This window comes from Callorhinchus milii, unplaced genomic scaffold (genome assembly GCF_018977255.1).
Source record: "Callorhinchus milii isolate IMCB2004 unplaced genomic scaffold, IMCB_Cmil_1.0 Scaffold26, whole genome shotgun sequence".
In the NCBI taxonomy this organism is placed as follows: domain Eukaryota; kingdom Metazoa; phylum Chordata; class Chondrichthyes; order Chimaeriformes; family Callorhinchidae; genus Callorhinchus; species Callorhinchus milii.
This window is the reverse complement of record NW_024704767.1, coordinates 5,478,294-5,496,086: the sequence shown is the minus strand read 5'-3', so window position 1 is coordinate 5,496,086 and position 17,793 is coordinate 5,478,294. Positions and strand designations below refer to the sequence as shown.

The following is a 17,793-nucleotide window of genomic DNA, read 5'->3' as shown; positions in this document are numbered from 1 at the left end:
TTTGCTGGTTCTGAGTTAATGTTGTGGGGTGATATGAAACTAGGCCATGTGTATTTGTGACAAGAAATTCTTTGGACAGTACTGACTTACTGCTGTCTATTCTGCTGGCTATCTGAACACACTGAAGTTACCTTCACTGACATTGGCAGCATATAATTGGATTGAGTTGGACAATTTAAATCCTCATTGCGTTTCTTCTGCAGTATTTTCCTATTAAATTTGAATCTCCAAATAGAGTATGTCAGACTAATCAATGAAACTTATGAGATTTCCATAAATCCCAAAGGAAGCTTTTCTTTCCATGGTGGGAAAGTGACTCGACCATCATATGAAACTGGCAAACCAATGTGTAAATGGCAGATATATATGCTGCCCAATTATAAGAACCTAAGATGCAAAACTACTTGCTCTTCCATAACAACAATTAATAGCACTGTGTACAGACACCCAGTCCCTCTTTTTAAGAAAAAGAGAAGCGTCAGATCTGTGGCCTAGTGAGAAATATATATTAAAAAAGTAAACAACTGAACAGATCTTTCATCCGTTATGTGCATTATATCGTGTAAAACAAATCCTGGATGAATCGTACAGGTCCAAATTATTATAGAGGAATAATTATGATTGCTTTCAGGTGACAAATGTGAGGCTAAATTTATTGCTGAAATTAAAAATGTAAGATATAGCAATGGTCTTGAAATAAGCCCAGGGATCTGTTATGCTATAAATATTATCACAAATTTTTATCAAGAAGTAGTTAATAGTCGATGATCTAGGAATAACAGTCTAATTTGCAAAATGATGTGCTATTTGCTAGCACATCTAGCCATCTCACTAGGCCTCAGATCTCACGCTTCTCTTTTTCAACTTTCAATAAAATCGGATAGTTGCCTGGTGATCAGTGTTGATCAACATCTGAGATGTTTCAGAGAACCAACGAGCAGAAATTCACCATTTGTAAATCGCTTTGTAAAAATGTGCAAAGTTCGCAAATTATACCCCTATCATTAGACAGCATATATTACAGAGGTTAGAATGTATTTTGGTTGATCACAATGTTAAAATATAACAATCGGGTTTAGGAGTGCTTCCTGCAGTGTTTGCAAATTTCAAAGGTTGTGTAGTTACAATTGGCATGAAAAAACTTATGTGGAGTCCTGTAGCTCAGTGGTTAGAGCACTCCCTTTGCAAGCGAGAGACCTGAGTTCAATTCCAGGCAGGATGAAACCTTGGGCAAGTTTCCTTACTCCACACGCCTAATAATAATCCCTTCAAAACCAAAAACAATAATAAATTGGTCATTTTCAATCTACGACTGTTTGTGGGACATTGCTGTGCGCAATTGGCTGCCGCGTTCGCCCACAAATATACAGTCAATTCACTTTACAGTGTGTTCTGTGAAGTGCTTTGGGACGTCCTCCCGACGTGAAAAGCGCTGTATTAAATGCAATGATTATTATTATTATGTCACTGAGGCACATTCCACTAAAGGTTCCGCCTAAAATATGCTGATCATGGTCATATTGCATAGGTATACAGGTGAATTCTGGGAGACAGAAAGCAGAGAGTGGTAGTGAACGGTTGTTTTTCTGACTAGAGGGAAGTGTGCAGTGATGCTCCCCAGGGGTCAGTATTGCGACCACTGCTGCTTTTGATTTATACAAATAATCAGGACTTGGGTATAGGGAGTACAATTTCCAAGTTTGCAGATGATACTAAAATCTCTTAAATTAAATTCTTGATATTTATGTATTACATAGTATGAAACTGTCCCTATCCCTAAATAGCATTAAAAACTCTGAGCCAGGACTAATTAAGGAAATAAAAATTAGGTGCTGTGTTTGCCTGCTGTTTGTGCTGCTGCAATAGGAATAAAATCATGATCCATGGAATTTCTTTCCAGTGCAGTGTGTTGAGTAAATTTAAACCATAAATATACACGATTTATAATGATAGGGGTGTGAATATTACTTGGAAGCTACTAATATGTAAACATGTACATATTTCAACATCAAATATAATGAACAGACATATCACTGTGGATGAGCGGTTGGAAAATATTTAGAGAGAAGATTATTGGTGTTTAAAGATAATGGTGATATTCAGAATTTCGTATGCACTCAATAATTGCAGCTCTGCAAATTGTAATGGTTAAAAATGATATCTTCAAATTTCATGATGCGTAGGACTATATCATGGAACAGTGATCTGCATACTGTATTCCTTATGGATTCTTTCAAAGCTGGCATGAGATCAACTTAAGCTAGTTATTACAAATATAACTACTCTACTAAGAGATCATAAAGGACATTCTCTCTCGGATCCCCTGTAGGATGCAGTAGGCATATTCTAAGACAACTTGCTATTGTTACACCAATCAGCCTGCAATCTGCAATACGAGAGAGGTTCAGACATCTCATTGGTGTGCACAAATTTCCCCCATGCAGTTAGTGCCATCTTTATTGTGCCAGGCTTTCCATATCACAAACATCTGCTGATTCTGCATGATGAAAAGTGTAATCAATCCTTCCCACCAGGAGCCATTGTAGAAGAGCCAGCCTACAAACTGAGGCTGCCATCTGTATTTCACACAAACTGGCAGCTTCCTTCAAAGACTAAAGTTACTATTCCATTTTACCTTCCCATCAAGAGAGTGGATAATCTAAGGAGACATGGAGAATGAAATGATCCCAATAACAACACCATGAATTCAAAATACACACTGCATTAATAACTAAAGCTTCTGTTTTTTGAAAAAAAACTTTCAGTGCCTTAATTCAAAAGGTTACAGCCCACAAGCAATGTTAGAAGCCTAATAACATTTACACAGTGTGGACTGTTTCCACCTGGACATCCTGCCCCCAGTAATGTTACAGGACATTATCATTGATAATTCTGTCACTGCTAATTTTATTGGTTCAGCCCTACAGTCCACCAATTCCTCACCCTTGAGAAATCATAAATATATGTGATAATCCATGGAGACAACCTTTCAAGAAGAAAATCAAATAGCTAATAATAAAAATCGTGCAAAAAAAAAATCAAAAGCCCCATCCATCATATCCTGCTTACCTAATAAGGCTTGGGGAACCCAGAGTGTGCATTGGGATACTGCTGGAGTCTAACTAGCTAAAACCAGAGAACCATTGAGAGCCCTGTCTGGCAAGCTTTCCCGCTGCTTGTCAACTAGGACCACCCTACCCATTAGGGCTTTAGCTTGCTGTCCTGCTGCTGGACAGCTTAATGTTTACAACATGTTCCATTCAATAACATTTCATATTCAATAACATTGCAAAGTGAAATTGAGGATATGTGTGAACAAACATTAACGTTAATTTGTCATCAAACTCTAGAACTATCACATTCTCAATGTTGAATTTATTGAATGTTTTCAAATGTATGTATAAATACTGCACAAATATTTCACCAACAATTTAATATAAATTAGTCAAGTTCTTTTAATTGCTCAATTATCTGAAATACTGCAGAGTACTCCCATTAGCACTCTAAGCAAACTCCGATTCTGAAGGACCGACACCCTGACAAGCCCAAGAAATACTATGTTCTTGATCATATAGTTGAATATGATCGATAATATGGTATATTATTCACATCTCTGCAGCTTCTGTCCTCTCCCACACCAAGCTCCATGAGCCAATCACCCCCATCCTCAACCAACTTCACTGGCTCCCTATTCCCAGAGGTTAGAGTTTAAGATCCTCATCCTTATTTTCAAAGCCCTTCTCGGTCTTGCTCCTATATCTACTAACACCTTACCAACCTTCCTGCTCCCTCTCCTCAGTGGGCACTGACCTGCTGCATATCCCCCCCCATGCCCGTCTCACCTTCAGCAGTTGGGGTTTCCGCCTTTCTGCCCCAACCCCCTGAAACTCCATCCCAGAACTCCTCTGCCTTGCCCGCTCCCTTACTTTCTTGAAAGTCAGTCTCAAGACCTTCCTCTTTGGATATCCTCCTAACCCCATCAGCCTTCAGCCCCACCTCTCGATTCCAACCCACAGCTCGGGTGCAAACACTTGACTATCCAGCGGCTTGGGACATCATCCTGACTTGAGAGGTGCTGTATAAATGCAATTTGTTGTATAAAAGTAGTGACTAACGTTTAAGAAAACTAAAATAAAGTCTACCAAAAATTGGAAGTGTCGAGTCCTCAAAATGAATATTCTTAACCTGGAAGAACTGAAGCACACAAAGATAAACTTTTGTTTATTTGGTGAGGTGTGAGCCCATTGGTAAATGTCCTGCACGATTCATGGAGGAAAAGCATTGAGGAAACGGACCAGACAGTTCACATGGCTTGCAGGAAATTATCTGACCAGAAATGAAAGTTGAGTAATTTCTCCCCATGGGATAGAAGGTACCTTCTTATGTGTATGTAGCAGTCAAAAAAAATTGGAAAGAAATCTGTTTTTCTCACATAAGGTAGAATTTGTATTAAAACCAATAATCACAATATGCTTATGTTCCAAAGAGATGTTGATTTTGATTAATAACCTTACATATTGGAACACATCATGACCTGGCTTTCTAGCAGTCAATTAATTTAATCCAATGAGCTCTAACACTGCTAGATAGTGCTTGACAAATAATTTATTAACAATTTACCATCCTTAGTCCTACTCTATTGAATGTAAAGAAAGATGTGAATGAAACAAATGCCTAATAGGAAATATAGCATAGTGTTTAGTTTGGATTAATGGTCATATTAGATTCCATTCCATTGTATTAAAAGTGGTAATGAAAAATAAGTGGAGTGAGAGCAAACTAACTGTCATGCATCCACATTCCAAAATCTGTGTTAAAGCTACGTAAGGTAATGCCACGACTTCACGTGTTTTGGAATTGGAAGATGCAACGATTTTCACAAACTTATTTCAGTGAGTTCGGAGACTGGAAGTGGAGAGACCTAAAGTTGATTTAGTGGTGGCAAGAACTTAAGTAACTCTTTAGTGTATTATTTTCTGTTTTTCAAACGTAGAGTAAATTAGTCTAATTTATTTTTGCTGTATTCAACCAAGTTTAGCTGTTAATTAAAGCTGTTATGACAGAGCATATTATTTTTCAGAATTACGCAATTTAGAAAAGGAAATGGAAACTACCTAACCCTTTATAAGAATTGAGATGAGACGGAGTGGGAAGTCAGAAACACCCACAGAATAGTCAACTTCTTTGGTTATTGACCAGGTGAAATTTAACTATATAATGATCAGTACTAGTGTTAATTAACACATTGCTGGTTGCAAGTTTCTTTCCAACAATTTAATTAACAAATAGATTACAATATCTTCTACCACAAATATATAATCAAAATATGAAGCCTTTTATGCTAGAATACAATTAAAATAAACTGGTATATATGTTTTATTATAAATTTATTTTCAATTGAAAAGTCTCATTAAATATTTCTCAGAATAAATTATGAAATGTCATTCTTCAGAAAAAAATGAACTTTACTAAGTTGGATATAATTATTTCCAAAGGGTCTTTTTTTTCCAAAACACACAATTGACGAGCTTTAATTTTAAGGCAATTAACATGAAATACTTCAAATTAAGTAATTTACTGAATTGCATACAATAGCTCATCAATTTGGATGTCATTTTCAGCCACAGGAACCAATTCACAGACTTGTTCTCTGAAGGCCAATGCAATGGTGAATGGTTTTCCCTTAGGGTGCTGCAGGCAGCGAGCCAGGTACGTGTCATAGTATCCTTTTCCCCTTCCCAGTCTGTTTCCTTGTTTGTCGAACCCCAGGCCAGGCATCAAAATGAGATCCAGACCTCCTGTTTGAGGAGAAATAATTAAAAAAAAGAGAAAGACTGACTAACATGTAGAATAATAATAACAAATACAGAATGGTAATCAAGTTGATGTTAAAGTTGGTAAAATACAGAAAGTTGTATTGTCTTCCCCAACTCCCTCCCAATAATCTTCTGAAAATTAGTTTCCATTTATTATACTCTTGGTAAAAGTTTAGAAACTATGCAGTTGGCAGATCCACAACCTGGTGTGATACTGAGTCACACTGAACTTGAACATTCAATATATTTGATCATTGGATGTCAGCTAGGGTAGCAGTGGAGGTGTTGCAATTAGCCTCAGACAGTAAATCTGTGTGGATGACTAAAATTAAATTTTTTGTTTTAACCTTAAAAAATATATCTAATGCATGAAAAATCAGGATTAAGAAAAGATCATTGGGACACCAATGCTCAATCCAATAAGGCATGAATCCCTCATTTATGCTGACCATTTCACATCAAATTGTTCTTTTGCACTTGCATTATAACCGAGGTGTGCAAATTGTATTGCACATGGGCTATTGAAAACATGCGGAAATGTGATGCAGCATAAATACAATAGATGTCGTTCTCCCATTCTCCTTTTACAGCACTTCAGTATGTTTTGTGACCAATTCTTCAGTAACATTAAGGTGCAGATAATGTAATTTTGTGCTCTTCAAAGTTTGTGTGTGGGGAGCGGCTGGGAAGTGCCAGCCCTAAATCACAGCAATGCGGAGTGGGAAATAAAACCAGAGTGACAAACATACAGAACAAAAGGATATTTGAATGTATAATGTTCCTCATCTAATTGATTTTTGAACGTGATATAGTAAATAGCATCAATATCCCAACCTCATTTGTTATCCTTATGTAATGATTCAGTTCTGTTTTAAGGTTCTACTTTCCTATGACTGTTCAACAGAGAACTATTTCAAACACCCATACACTCAAAACAGATGCCTTTTTTTTCTGTTCGAGAGCAGACAAATTGTTCTTCCCCCTCTGCAGTTTTTTTTTTTTTCAAACACATCTGCCTTGTCACATAAAAGAAGCCATCAGTCATACATTGCCAAAAGCTCACCCTGAGCAACATTTTTTACTTCAGAACTGCTACCCTGTCTTTGATCAAATGTCCTGAAGTACGATTCTCTAATCTTTATCTGCCTTCGAAAGGAAAGGAGTTATTTTGCACCTTCATCTAAACAGAACAACACGAAACAGCTTTTCCAGCATCCTCATCTAATACATTCCTTCAAACTTCATTTTTTTCTTCTTCATAAGATGTAAATACATCAACCTGGTAAGCTTGAGAAACAGTACCATGCAATCTTCTAAATTTAAGAGTGTTGTGAAACACGAACACTCAAATAGGTAAATCACCACAATAATATGGCAGTATCTTCTACTGTTGTCTTACAAATTGTACTGGTAGACAGACACTGATTGATCTGAGCACCAGGGACACACCTTTCATTCCAATTAAAACATATTTTTTTGATCTGTTCAAGTGTTTACTGTCAGTGATGACATAAATTATTAATTTCATTGCTATGCCTAGGCAAAACCAGAAAGCGTTAACCAATTGCCTCGAAAATGCCTCGAAGATATTCTACGACATTACTTGATTATCAACTGTGATTTACATTGCAATGTGAAATAGACTCAGTAATAAAACCCACGGGGCGATAATAAACGATTTAGGATTTAAACAGTCTATTAATGCACCTCTCATACCATGCTCCAATTCTAGGTTATTGTTTATAATAATAATAATAATCCTTGCATTTGATATAGCGCCTTATCATGTCATTAAAACATCTCAAAACAATTCACAGGATATTATAAAATGGTTTGTGTATTTTGTGGACAAGCCCAATGAATCCTTGCATTTGGTGTTGCACCTATCATTTTAGTTCAAAAGCCACCTGAAGCTGTTTTAAGCACCAGCGCCACCTTTCGCATTCACTATGTAATCCCAATTATGCTGCTGAGCATCACAGCAAATGTCTGAATATCAGAGTCTGGATTTGAACCCAGCCTCCAGCAGCTTTCAGGCAGAGGCCACCTCTGGACTTCAAACCGCCAACAACATAAGGTCATTGGGCACAGCCCCAAAGTGAGGCAGACTGCCAAGCCAGGGAAAAGTAGCAGAAAATCATTGCACTCCAAAAGCACTTTCTAATAATCAAATACACAAGGGGCATTGCTGGCACCTGTGAAGGTGGCCCAGACCATCTGGCATTCCCAGTTGGACTGCCCAAATATGGAAAAGCAGTGGAGAGGGAGAGAAATAAAGGAGAGTCCTAGATATACTTTTATTTCTAATCCGAGTCTTAGAGACAATACGTGTTGTTGTTAAATGCATCCATAAGCAAAGGATGTAACTATTCAGGGGGATTGGAATTCCACTTTCATTTTTGTAAATACAAGCGTTTGTGGAATGCAGGATGATGTCCTTTAAGAAATTGCTTGATATAACTTTTGATATGAATCTAGGGCTTTAATGTGCATCAATGCCCACTCGCTAAGCCAATTATTTTATCTTCCAGGTACAGTGCAGCATTGAAAATCTATTCTACCATAACATCACCACTTTGATGTTGCGGGTATAACAATTTGTAACACAGTGCCATCTGTTGGGGAAAATAAATTACTTCCAATGATTTCTGCGAAATCAGTTCCAGTTAAACGAAACGCTTAAAATATTAAAAGGCAACAAAGCAGAAGCAAAGTCACGTTCGACAAACAAATATTTGATGATAAGGAATTGAAGACATGCTCCAATTGTAGGATATATGGGATGAGCTGAAGATATAAACAAACCGGGATTTATTTTCTAACTTTGCCTCATGAAAATAAATTGGCAATTTTATACAATGTGGCTGTTCATCAATTCAGCAAGGTTTTCTCATAGTTAAAAATGAATTCTGTTATTCAATTTCTTTCATCCATCCTGGAATACTTGCAATTATTTTTAAAATCCAATACTAATCCAAAGACTACCAGAATTATATATTCTTTTAAAAAAAATAAACGTCTTGCCAAAACCTGGAAAATATGAAATTGTAAAACATTTAAAAAAATAGTAAAGTCACAATCTCAGTTAGTGCATTATTCGGAGAAGGATAATCAAAAGCTTTTCCCAATTAACCTCTTGCACCTAGTCAATCCACGACTGTTTGTGGGACATTGCTGTGCGCAATTGGCTGCCGTGTTCGCCCACAAATATACAGTCAATTCACTTTACAGTGTGGTCAAGTTAGATTTCTCCTTATGCAACTGCCAGATAGGTTGAAAGGCTCTCAAATACCATTGATTATAGCAACTCAATTCAACAACAGCAATAACCTACATTTAAATGGTGCATTTTACAGAAAAGAAATATCTTGTAAGTATTTTTGTAAGACTTGAGTAAACTTTTGTACAGTAATGAAAATTAAAGTCACAGAGTAGTTCTGATTTACTAAAAGCACCTTCCACTGGAATATACAACAACAAAAGTACATTTGTAAAGCGCCTTTCACGTTGGGAGGACTTCCCAAGGCACCAAGGACAGTCAGCGTTTTGTGATTGGGAGTGTGGAGGGCAGGGGGGAAACAGGGTGATCGAAAACATGGTCGAGGGGAGGGCTCAAGATCGGTCTTGAAGGAGGCAAGAAAGGGGGAGAGATGGAGGGGGTGAGGTGGAGGGTCTGCAGGATGGAGTTCCAGTGGGTGGGGGCAGAGTGGCTGAAGGCCCATCCGCCAATATAATTATCTTTCAAAACAGTAACCAGATAAACAAACACTTAGAAATGGTAAAGAACCAGTATCAGCACTGAATACTGTACTAAGTGCTCTGAGATGCTACCCTGCATGGACGGCTCTACATAAGTACAAGTTGTGGTTGTTGTAGATCACCACAGAGCCCAGCAGAATGTGTATACACCTAGAATTATTGAAATGTATGCACAATTAAAAATAGAGGTCTGTAAATTTGATATTTATAATAGAATAATTCTTTTGAACAATTGCAGAAATTCTGTTGTTAATTGCACCAATTTCATTATTCAGAGAAAGAGTACTGGAACTTGAGAGTGTATGTGAACCTCAGCAATTGATCAGCTTGGAACTCTGCAAGTTGAATATTTCTGATTCAGATTTACGACAAACACGGTAAATGAAAGTCAAGTATGCAAGGAATACAGTATATTAATCTTATTTAAAAAGATCAGCAAGGTGAATTCAATATTACTGATCATTGCTAAATTGGTTTTATGAAATCCTATTTTGGAATGACGTTTCTTTACAAGAAACAGCAATCAATAATGAACTTATTTTTATCTTAATATATTTCAAAGCAAGAGAACCCAAACAATAATGACAGCACATTTTTAAATTACATATTTTAAGTAATAACCTGTCTGTAACAATATTTTTCAATTCAATTTTCATTTAGCAATTTAATATCTGGCACTAGCCCCTGCAATGCACCAATACAATTTCACCATTTACACTGTAATAATACTCATTTTGTATTTCAGGTGACAGGTTTAAGAGCAATATCTGTCTAGACTCAGATCCGATGAGATCCAATTTCCATCTTCCTTCACAATTCAATCATTCTAATGTATTATTAATTCTCTCTTCAGCTTGTGATTTTAAGGACAAAGGATGCTTAGCACTCCACAGGACAGAACAAGTGCAAAAGGCAATCCATTCAGTCCAATTTACCTGCCAACCTCTTCAAAATGCCTTTTTTAAGATATCTATCCTCTTGAAAGCTGATATGGATCCTGCCTTGACCACCAGTCCAGCACATCCTAGCAACCCTCTGTGTAAAACCCTTTTTTTAAGCGGTTTTATAGCAAAGGACACTCTTTATAGCGGATTCCATAGAAAAACTGCACCCACACACTTTTTTATTGTCCCATTGTTGTAGTCGGAGATCCAACCATATCCACATATTTCATAGAGTTAATAGATGTTGCCAGTATTTCACAAATTAGTCTAACTTCATAAATTTCCTGCTAATTATATTGTTCTGGCTATTCTATTTATATTGATGTGCAGCAAATGAGAAACCAAAAAATAGTGGACTCTTTATTTCTAATTTGCAAAATGGTTCCCAAAATATGCAAGGACTATTACTTTATATATTTTAAAAAAAGGAGAAAAATATGAATGTAATCTGAAGCAAGCAATGGACTGAAATCCTAACTCTACAAATTTAAACACTCTTAGTTACGACATTCATTACCAACCTGAGGCTAATGCCTCTTGCCAAGAATTGTCTTCATTAGCAGGCTGACGAATATTCCATGATGTAAGAGGAAGATTCTGTATTTCTTCAGCTGATGTGAGTTTCACCATATCCATGTGGTTGCTTCGTGACTTGTATCGTGGGATGAAGCATTGTTTCCCACGCTGAAAAATATCTTCTATTACGTCTTCTGTCTGAATCTCATCAGGTAAGCTCAGAAAGACAGCAATTCTTTCGGCATTCTGGTACTTGGGGTGAACAAAAAGCTAAGAAAAAAATCACACATTAACACTAAAAGAGATGTATCAAAAAAGCCTAAGTGGATTTAAATTAAATGTGAGACAAGCATTGAAATTGACATTCTATAAAATTGTGTACTGATTCTATTTCTAATGATGGAATCAGTACACAATTGTCCCAGTTATTACAAGAGTTAATAAAACCTACCAAAGTGCAATTTGCCCGGGGGGGTTTCCAATTATAAATTTGGTAAATTTGCTGACAAGCAAAAAAAAATCCAGTAAGAGATTTGGGTTTCGGGAAGATTTGGGATTCTACAATTTGTGTCAAAAGTAGTTGGAGAGTCCCAGGTGCAGAACCCTATCAGTTTTGCAAATAAAGGGCAGTAAAGCACCTAATCCATCTTTTCAGTACTTATAAAGGATTATATTAACCTATCTTTCTCCTTCAAATGCTCATTGCATACTGTGGCCTTTTTTTAACTTGCATTATTAAATCAAGTAATAATTATCTCTGCGCTGGCTGGGACTGCTACAAATGGAAAGTAATAGACTGTTGAATCATAATTTTTCTTTCCTTCAATAGGTAAACAACACAAGTAATATCAATTGAATATTTGACTTATTATTGACAGAGACGGGTGATTTTTAACTGGAAAATCTATATTTTGAGCTGAGTATGGAGTGACCCAGGACTATATTTTGCAGTAAAAATGCAACCCCTCTCCATCACTAAAACCTGTTTATGATATGAAACTCTCTACTCCAGGTGAAATTGGATGAGAAAATCAATGTCTTGAGTGATATTTTCTAAATGAGAATTCATCATGGCACAACTTAGACAGGACACTAACAAATTCCCATCTATTTCCAAATTGTGCCATGGGATCTTCAACATCCACTTGAACATCTCATCCGAAGGATGACCACCTTTAACAATGCAGTGGATCCCAACACTGTATTGGCGGATCTGGCTAGACTGTGAGTTCAAAGTCCTAAAGTGCGATTTGAACCCAGACGCCTTCAGACTCTGAGGTTAGAGTGCCAACGAGCGAGCCTGGATGATACCTATGTATTATTATTTACTTCTATTACTTTTAAAATTATTTTTCTAATTTGAGAATTAGAAGCATTGCGGTGTTCAGGCGTATCTTGGCATCCACTGAATTGATGTTTTTTTAAAAAAAAAATAAACAATGGCTTTGTGTCATTCGTACTGGGAAATGATTTCAATCCAACTGGTGGAGGTGACTTAGCCCATGATCAGCACCAATCAATAAAAAGATCAAACAGGCTGGACATGTCCCCTCCTCATGTTGATTTCAAGTAGAATCATTCCATGTTTACAAATATGTTCTTTGTTTACGCACTTTATATATTTAGATATAAACATACACTTAATATATACACACACTTTAAATAATTATATATTATTTAAACACATTTAAACACGTTTAAACGCATATATATACACACACTTAATAATAATAATAATAATAATCCTTGCATTTGATATAACGCTTTTCACGTCGGGATGACGTCCGAAAGCGCTTCACAGAACACACTGTAAAGTGAATTGACTGTATATTTGTGGGCGAACGCGGCAGCCAATTGCGCACAGCAATGTCCCACAAACAGTCGTAAGAGGGTGATCGAAAGCACGGTTGAAGAGGAGAACCTTGAGATGGGTCTTGAAGGTGGCAAGGGAGGGCGCGAGACGGAGGGACGAAGGGATGGAATTCCAGAGGGTGGGGGCAGAGTGGCAGGAGGTCCGACCGCCAACCGTGTGGCGGGGGACGTGGAGCAGGACGGAGCCCGCTGAGCGGATGGAGTGGGCAGGGGGTTTAGGAGGTCGCAGAGGTGGGGGGAGGGTGCAAGACCATGGAGGGCTTTGAAGGTGAGGACCAGGATCTCGAACGGTATCCTCTGCGTGACGGGAAGCCGGGCCAGGACGGGGGTGATGGGGCGGCGGAGCCCGGTGTGCGGGAGAGGACGCGGGCTGCAGAGTTCCGGATGATCTGCGGAGGGAGGAGTCGGGGGGGGGGGGGACGACGACGACAAGCGGTGAGTTTGCGTAGTCGAGCCTCGACGTAATGAGGGTCTCGGCGGCCGGGGGCGTGAGGCGGTGTCGGAGCCGGGAGATGTTGCTGCGAGGAGGGAAGGCAGAGAGCGCGTCGTGGCGCAGGTGTGGGGCAGAATGGATATAATAATGATTATTAATAATATATAATATATTAAGGATATACACCTAATGTTATTATATATATATATACTTTATGTACATATATAGAGAGAGAGGGAGAGAGGGACTTATATACTTTTGTATATAAAACCAAAACCAAAACCAAAACCAATAATAAATCGGTCATTTTCAATCTACGACTGTTTGTGGGACATTGCTGTGCGCAATTGGCCGCCGCGTTCGCCCACAAATATACAGTCAATTCACTTTACAGTGTGTTCTGTGAAGCGCTTTGGGACGTCCTCCCGACGTGAAAAGCGCTATACCAAATGCAAGGATTATTATTATGATTATATTATTATTATTATTATTTGTGTGTGATTCTCTTCACGCTGCGACACCAGAGAAGGTCGCGGCCTCGGGTGCTGTGTGTGACTGTGACTGGAGGCGGCGCCTCACCCCGCGGGGCTGTCCTTTACTGGAGGCCGAGGCTGCGGGCCTCAGGCCAGGCCCCGGGGGTGGGGGGGAGCTGTGGGGGTGTATGGGGGGGGGGGGTCGGGCCTACTGGCACATTAACGTGTGACGGGGCCTGACCTGGCGAGTGACGGCCAGTGTTTGGCTCCTTTTCTCGGCCTCGCTCAGCGCCGACACCCTCTTCTTGAGGTCCAGGCGAAGCGTCTGCTTGGCGGCTCTGAGCGTCGCCATCTCCCGGCTGCCAGGCTCCCCCCCCCCCCCCGCCTGGCCCTTCCCTCACCCACACCCCCGGGGTGGGGTGGGGTGGGGGGCGGAGGCCTAACCTTGACCTGTGGGCTCCAGACAGCAGGTAAATAAATGTGTCCATAAATAAACACGGCCCACAGTGAGCTGTCTCTGTTGGGTTCAACAAGACATTGATTCCTGGCTCAACAGTTGTCGTGAATGATAATAATAATAATAATAATAATAATAATAATAAAACCTCACCTGAACGCCCACAAAATATACAGTCGATTCGCCTTCCCCCGTCGAGCGCTTTTGAGACGTCTCAAAGGCACGATTCGGCGCTACATCGAATGCGAGGCTTAATATTATAATTATTTTTATTATTATATAGTAATAATAATAATAAGCGCCTCTCGCGGTCAAGGGGACGTCTCAAAGAGCTTCACGGGATAGGGTGTAAAGTGGAGTGACTGTGTGTCTTGGGCGAAGAGGTGTATTTCGTGTTATAATAATAATATTCCTCGCGTTTGACGCAGCGCTTTTCACGTCTGCTGGACGTCTCGAAAGCGCTCCACGGACTAGACTGTGAAGTGTATTGAGTGCTGGAGCTACGCTCCTGCCTCTGAGACAGAAGCCCCCCCCCCCCCCCCCCCCACACGTTGGGACTTGTAAGTCACGTAATCTCGGCTGATGGCACTCCCATCGCGGTGCTGGGGGAGCTCTGAGTCGTCCCACGGGTGTTGTCCTTGAGATGAGACAAACCGAGGTCCCGTCTGCCTGTTTTGTTGGGCGTTAAAGTTCCCATGATACGATTCGAAAGCAGAAGGGAGTTTCTCCCAGTGTTTTGGGCCAACAGTCCCCCAAATATAAAATTTGATCACTCACTTCATGCCTGTTTGTGACACATCGCTGTTTACATCAAGCTCGAAAGAGAAAAGGCATCTTGGATTTAATTGTTCCCACCAAAGAGTATGAATATGAATATGTGGAATGAGCCACTTGAGGAGGCAGTGGAGGGACTAAAATTTGTGAGAGCAATTTTAAGACAAAATGGTAATAGCTTTTGGCAAAAATATTTGAGAGGAATGCGAAATATAGTTCTGGGATATATTATTTTCAAATCTAAATATAAATTATCAAACCTACTTTATGGGGTTTAAACACTTATTGGAATGAACTCTGTCTGTGTCACAGTTGTTGGCTGGCTTGAGGTATGTTCGTGGAGTACTGCCAGCCTCTGAAACAAAAAAACATGAGTTTCTGTTTAAAACAATGTGAGATTTCAAAGTTGCTAACCAAATTAAACTTCATGCTCATGCTATTAAGTTGAAAGGGTTATCCTCACGTTTCCCTTATTAAAGTTTTGTTTTTAAAGATTGAATTCTATAGTGTTTCTGTATAATGCATTTTTTTAAAAAGGTTTGATCTAACATGATGCAGGATCCTTTGGCCCCATGATCCGATTCAGACTTTGCTCTAAATATTTGTGTTTTTAATAATAATCCTTGTATTTTTCTACCCTTAAAAGTTGAATGGTGCCCTATATGGCTATGAGCTGTACAAGGAACAGTATAAAGGAATATACAGTATTTTTTCTTGCAGGTGGGTTTTTAAAGACTTATGTATTTTTGGTAGCATGTAATTATTGGTGATTCATGATTAGTGAGAAACAGAGAAACATTTGTGTGACTACAGAGATAGAATCAACACAAAGTGAAGAATCAAAGAGAAAAAAAAAATTGTACAGAGATCCAAACACAAAAAAAATGGTAATTTGCTTTAAAAGTGCCTTGTTCCCCTGCTGGCCCAACAAGTTCACCTATTAAGTTGTGGTAAGGGGTTTGATTCCCAGCCTTAGTTCAATTAGCTGAAGGTAGCCAAGGCAGTAGTGTATGCGGGTAGGGTGGGCTAAAATTATCATCATCTTTTTTGGATGTGGAACAGAATATCAAACAGTCCCACTCCTGATTGTGATTCAAGGATTGTTGATAAGAGATGTGGATGATGGTTATCGCATGGGGACAGGGCTGTGACCACCCTATGGCTGAATAGGGTGTCATACATTGTCAAGGCTCGTGCATGAATAATGCCCACGAGGATGAGGTTCGATCATCTGTGTCACCAGTAGAAAGAAAAAGGAGTTAAATAGCTTACAACAACAAGACAACAACAAGATTCCATTTATTGAGCGCCTTTCACGTCGGGAGGACGTCCCAAGGCGCTGTACAGTTGGGTCAGGACCTGAGCAGGGGGGAAATGGTCAGGGTAAGGGGAGGGAAGGGAGGGAGCGAGGAGGGGGTAGAGAGTCGAGAGGGGAGCTGAAGGCACGGGTCAAAGGAGAAAGGTCTTAGAGACCGGCCTTGAAGGAGGAAAGGGAGGAGGCGGCGAAGGCACGTGGGGGATAGGAGTTCTAGAGCCTCGGGGCTGAGAGGCTGAAGGCTCGGCCACCGATAGTAGGGCGGTTGGGGCGGGGGATGTGGAGCAGACCGGAGCTTAGCAAAGGAGAAGGACAAATTGTGAAGAAGAAGATAATGAATGGCAAATAGGGGATTCAAACCAATTTTGCTTGTGTTGCCCATACAATCTAAAATGATTCATCAATAGTGTATTTGTAGTGCATTCTTCAATGATTCATGCCCAATTGTCTGGTGACCCACAAGTGTGATTCTCATCTGTTCCAGATTCTCTTATCATTTCTGTTCAGTTTTTAACAACCTCCTTTTCTCTCTGTATCGTGCAAGTATGCTGAATAAATTTGCCTTTGACACTTTAGTAATGAATACAATGAAATTCTCTGTCGAAGCTTTTGATTCAAAATTGATGTTGTATTTCACTCTCCAGTTGTTTCTTGTGCTTGGTCTCCCATTGCCGGCATAGCTGACCACTCCTGTAACATTAACAAAACAATGAAACAATTTATACATTTTAAACTTTGAAGTGGGCTTCCCAATTGTGTGTTGCTTTAATTTCATTGGGCTCAGAATAGGCCCTAATATAAGTGATGATATGATGGTATGTCTTCAGTCCAGGATTAAGATAGTTTATATCTTCTTTTGAGGCTCAGAACGATGTGACAATCTATATCTTCCACCACGTTCCAGAAAGATGTGATAGTCTGCGTCTTTTGTCCAGGTTTAGATCAATATTATAGTCTGTGTTTTGCCCGGGTTCAGACCTTCCTGAACCATTCAAAGAAAGAAGGCAGTATAAATAAAATAATCAACAAGACTGTGCAACTGAGTTTTTTGTCCAGTTTCCACATGTAAACTGTCTTCACCTTGTTGTAACAGGGAGAAATGGCCTACTCCTCATTTTTAAACTTTCAACTGGATTTACTGAGACATATATACAGTTCGGGTAGGATGTTATTTATATTAGCTGTCGCGTATCAAATTACCACATTTTCTGGCAATATCTGTATTGGTCACTTAAAGAACAAATAACACTAGCTCGTTCTTGTATGTACAATTATTTATTATATTCAGTGTTTCACTGGATTATTGATTCTGATACAAAATACTAATACTTATATGAACAGAATATTTACTAAAACGTAAAAACCTGTATAAACTTTGAGATTTGGGATTAGATAGTTACATAGAGCTATTTTTACTCTACATACACTTTTCAA

The 17,793-nt window shown here is 39.1% G+C and overlaps 1 protein-coding gene across 1 annotated transcript; it reads right to left on the bottom strand.

Annotated features, from left to right (window-relative positions):
* Positions 1-5,414: 5,414 nt before the first annotated feature.
* Positions 5,415-14,215, bottom strand: mthfs (5,10-methenyltetrahydrofolate synthetase (5-formyltetrahydrofolate cyclo-ligase)). Its single transcript, XM_042344040.1, has 3 exons — positions 14,055-14,215; positions 11,041-11,305; positions 5,415-5,798 (listed from the first exon to the last, which is right to left on the bottom strand). Exons 1-3 carry the CDS (start codon positions 14,163-14,165, stop codon positions 5,575-5,577), a joined length of 600 nt encoding a protein of 199 aa, XP_042199974.1. The 5' UTR covers positions 14,166-14,215; the 3' UTR covers positions 5,415-5,574.
* Positions 14,216-17,793: the final 3,578 nt, after the last annotated feature.

What these genes read in the sequence shown, in the direction of transcription:
- mthfs (XM_042344040.1), bottom strand. Translation starts at nt 14,165, where the DNA reads ATGGCGACGCTCAGAGCCGCCAAGCAGACGCTTCGCCTGGACCTCAAG. An exon ending in CACTGGCCGTCACTCGCCAG is followed by an intron (nt 11,306 to 14,054) that starts GTCAGGCCCCGT and finishes TTTTTTTCTTAG; the next exon opens with CTTTTTGTTCACCCCAAGTA. An exon ending in GCAAGAGGCATTAGCCTCAG is followed by an intron (nt 5,799 to 11,040) that starts GTTGGTAATGAA and finishes CTCCTCAAACAG; the next exon opens with GAGGTCTGGATCTCATTTTG.